Source organism: Papilio xuthus, unplaced genomic scaffold (assembly GCF_000836235.2).
Source record: "Papilio xuthus unplaced genomic scaffold, Pxut_1.1 DF828952.1, whole genome shotgun sequence".
Taxonomy (NCBI): Eukaryota; Metazoa; Arthropoda; class Insecta; order Lepidoptera; family Papilionidae; genus Papilio; species Papilio xuthus.
In genome coordinates, this window is record NW_013529697.1 from 1 (window position 1) to 3,461 (window position 3,461).

Consider the following 3,461-nt stretch of genomic DNA (forward strand, 5'->3'; position numbering starts at 1 on the left):
CCTCTAGAGTAGACAAAAACTCCTCCCAGGCCAGGTCTTTGGCGGCGGTTATCTCACACCGCAGGGTCTTCTTAGCCTCTTGGTATGTAGTGTAGAGACACCGCTCCTCAGACTCGTCCCATCCAGGGCGCCTTCTTCTGTATCGAGTGTACCGGCGGCGGGCAAGCACGCAGGCTGAGCGCAACTGCGAAAGATTGTCCGACCACCAGTACACTCGGTTCGATCGCCGCGGTGACGGCCGAACTTTGGCCATGGCGCAGTCCGAAACGTGCGCCAGTACTCCGCCAACCCATTGCACGCCGTCGTCGACACATTTGTCCTCCATTCGGTGGGACCACGTCCCCACTATGGCGGCGAGTTCTGCTGTCTCTCGGTCCAGAGATCTCAGGGACCACATCTGCCCGATCTCTGGGGGGATTGCGATGTTCCGACTGGTCGGGGGTGCTGACGAGGGGAGAATGTCGAACCGAATGTAGCGGTGGTCCGACAAAGTCTCCACCTCGGTCAGCACTTCCCAGTCCTGCACGCGACATGCCAGGGCGGGACTCGCAAGGGTGATATCTACGACGGACCCGCCCTGCATGCGCACACAGGTGTGTGTGGAGCCCGTGTTGAGTGGCGCGAGATTGTGCTGCGCTATCCACGATATAAGTGCCTCGCCGCGGCTGTCGGAGACGGAGGATCCCCAGGCCCTGGATTTGGCATTTAAATCCCCCGCCACGACAACCTCGAGCGGTCTTCCCCATCTCACCATAGCGCTGACTTCATCAAGATACGCCTCGAATTCAGGTAACGAGCGGTTGGGAGAGAAATAGACTCCGACGACGACTATGCCGGCCACTTTCACGCCTACACAACCTCTTCCTCTCCTGGTAGAAACAATTGGGGGGTTGCCGCCTGCGTATATCGCGACTAGATCTTCAAGGTCCCCCACCCAATTGTTTCTATCTGGAACCAGGTACGGCTCCGATGCGACAGCGAGATCAATCGACCACTGCGCCAGGCTTTGGGTAAATAGATCTTGGGCTCTGGCGCAATGATTAAGATTTGCCTGGAGAAATCTTAGGGCCATGTTAATCTTCGACGATTTCTGCCACCTCCATTTCCTCCCCGCTCGGTGGGGGCGCATTGCGTGCTACTTCGACCCGCGCTCTCCTTTGGACCGTCTTTTTGGGTGCCGAACATTGGAAACTTCCCAAACGGTGCTTTGCGTCCTTGCCCGCCGCCGTGCACAGAATGCAGTTTGGTTGCGACGGGCAGGACGCGGCTTTGTGGCCCTCCTGTCCGCATTTATAACACAGACGGCTGCGGTCCTCCGCATCGCAGTGACTCGCCACATGCCCCTGTTGCAGGCAGCGGTAACAGCGCAGCTCCCTAGGTCTGCCGATGGTGACTCTAGCAGCCACCCAGCCCACTAAGAAACGGCCCGTCATCAGCTTCCTTGCTGTCGCAACAGGGACCTGGGCCCAGATGTTGTATAGGCCCGATCTGCTTTGGCGGAGTCGTCCAGTTCGGACCTGGTCGCCGGTGCATGTCCCTGCCCCTTTTTTGAGGATGGCCTCTTTCACTTCTTCAGGTGTTGTTGCGTCATCCAGCCCCTCGATCTTGACATCGACCAACTTCTCGGGTCTGGAGACCTTAATATCACTGTCGTGGTAAAGCTCTTGTAGCTTTTGCGCCAGGACATCAGCTTTAGGGGCGCTGGTGGCGCCGGGGATGCGGATAATGGTTGCCCCGGTGACCGCTCGACGGAATTGCACCGCTTCGACGCCGATTACCTCTTTCAGGTCGAGCTTCGACTTCGCCTCTTTGAGGACACCACTATATGTCAGTCCTTTGTTTATTGCCGCTTCAGTGAGTGTCACGACAACTGCGGCGCTTCGAGGCACTTTCAATCTTTGCGGCGGCTGTGCAGGCGCGGATGTTGGTGCCTGCCTGGGTGTGGCTTTGGGCTTGTCGCGTCGTTGCGCCTTACCATTTCTCCCGACAGTGACCCAGTTATCCTCGAGCATGTCCGGGTTGAGGGGACGGGGAGGAAGGGTCTGTGACGGTGTAACGGCGACGGGGGAGGTATTTGAGTTTTCGCCCGTCAGCGGCCGAGTTTTCTTCTTCTTCTTCTTTTTGCTGGCTTCTTTTTTGGAAGCCTTGCCCTTGCCCTTCTTGGGCGGCGCAGATGTTTGGCGCGTGAGTCCGCTAGGACCGGGCTGGGTCGTCATATGGGGCTCCTCCATCCTAGCTGTTACCCTGGCACCCGAAGCTGGCGCGGGCGTGGGTTTGGCAGTCACAGTCGCGAATGCGCGGGCCTCCTTCTTCTTATCCGACGCCAATGGTGGACGAAGGTTTTTCTCGGGGAGCAACCTGTCCTCCAAGGAAGCCAGGCGGGCATTTAACATACCACCCACCTGGATCATCACCGTCCGGCAAATATCCTCTAAAGAGGGGTCTTCTTTTGGTTGTGGAGGCCGGGCAGGGGCGGCCTCCATCGTCGTGTCCATGCAGGTATTGGCGGAACCCTGCTTCCGCACCTGCTCCATCTCCAAGCGAATTTCGGCCAGCTCCTTGCGGAGGCTGGTCATCTCGCCTTGCAGGCGGGTGTTATCGGCCTGCAAGGCACGTGTCTCCTCCGATATTGACCTCTGAGCGAGGCCAGCAACGTCCTCCTTTATTGCACTGACGGCATCGTGCAGTGCGCGAACGAAGGTCCCCTTTAAGTTGGACGATTTTTTCGCCACCCTTTCGACCACTTCTAGACTGGCCCCAATTCGCTGGAGCACGGTGGTCGCGGTGTCTTGTCCGTTGTCTGCAGCTCTCGGGTCGGATGATGAGCCAACCGTGGCCAGGGACGAGCGAGTTTTGCGGGCTTCCAAAACTGTCTCGAGCAACTCCGCCTCAGCTCGTGCCCTGGTCTCTGCCTCTGTAGCTTTTCGAAGGGACTCCTTCGCGGCCGCTAGTCCGACGTACTCGCCAGTAGTTGGCGGACGGCCGCGTCCCCTCCTTTTGTGGGCCCCCTTAGTCGGGGTGTCCGTGGAGCTTTCGCTCAACTCCAGGTCTCTAGGCCGCTTCTGGCCGCGGCCCTCGCTCCAGTATCTTCCTGGGCCGTCGTGGTCCAGTGACTCCATCGAACCAAAGCGGCTGGAGACGCTTATCATCGAGCCTCTGCTGTCTGACTCGGAGTCAGATGATCTTCCTGAATTATCTCCTCCATCCAAACCTAACCCTCCTTCCCTCACATGGCGAATGGCCCCCCCGTATACAATGGGGCCGATGGGCCGGCTGTCCGACCCACCAAGGGATTCCCCGCAAGCGGGACCCTCCCGGGTAGTTATTGCTTTATTCGTCATGTCCATGTTGAAAAAATTTCCCCTTGAAAACCCCCCCCGGTGTTGACGCCCTAGTCGCTGGACTCCCTCCAACGATTCATCCCTTCGCCGGGCGACAAAGCTTGGGATTAGGGTAATTTT

The 3,461-nt window shown here is 58.4% G+C and overlaps 1 protein-coding gene across 1 annotated transcript; it reads right to left on the reverse strand.

The window, feature by feature from the left end:
• Positions 1-57: 57 nt before the first annotated feature.
• Positions 58-1,072, reverse strand: LOC106123278 (uncharacterized; the record flags this gene model as incomplete). The annotated part of the gene is made up of 1 exon (XM_013319518.1): positions 58-1,072. A coding segment is annotated over exon 1 (1,015 nt), but the record flags the coding sequence as incomplete, so codon positions are not given.
• Between the last annotated feature and the right edge of the window lie 2,389 nt (positions 1,073-3,461).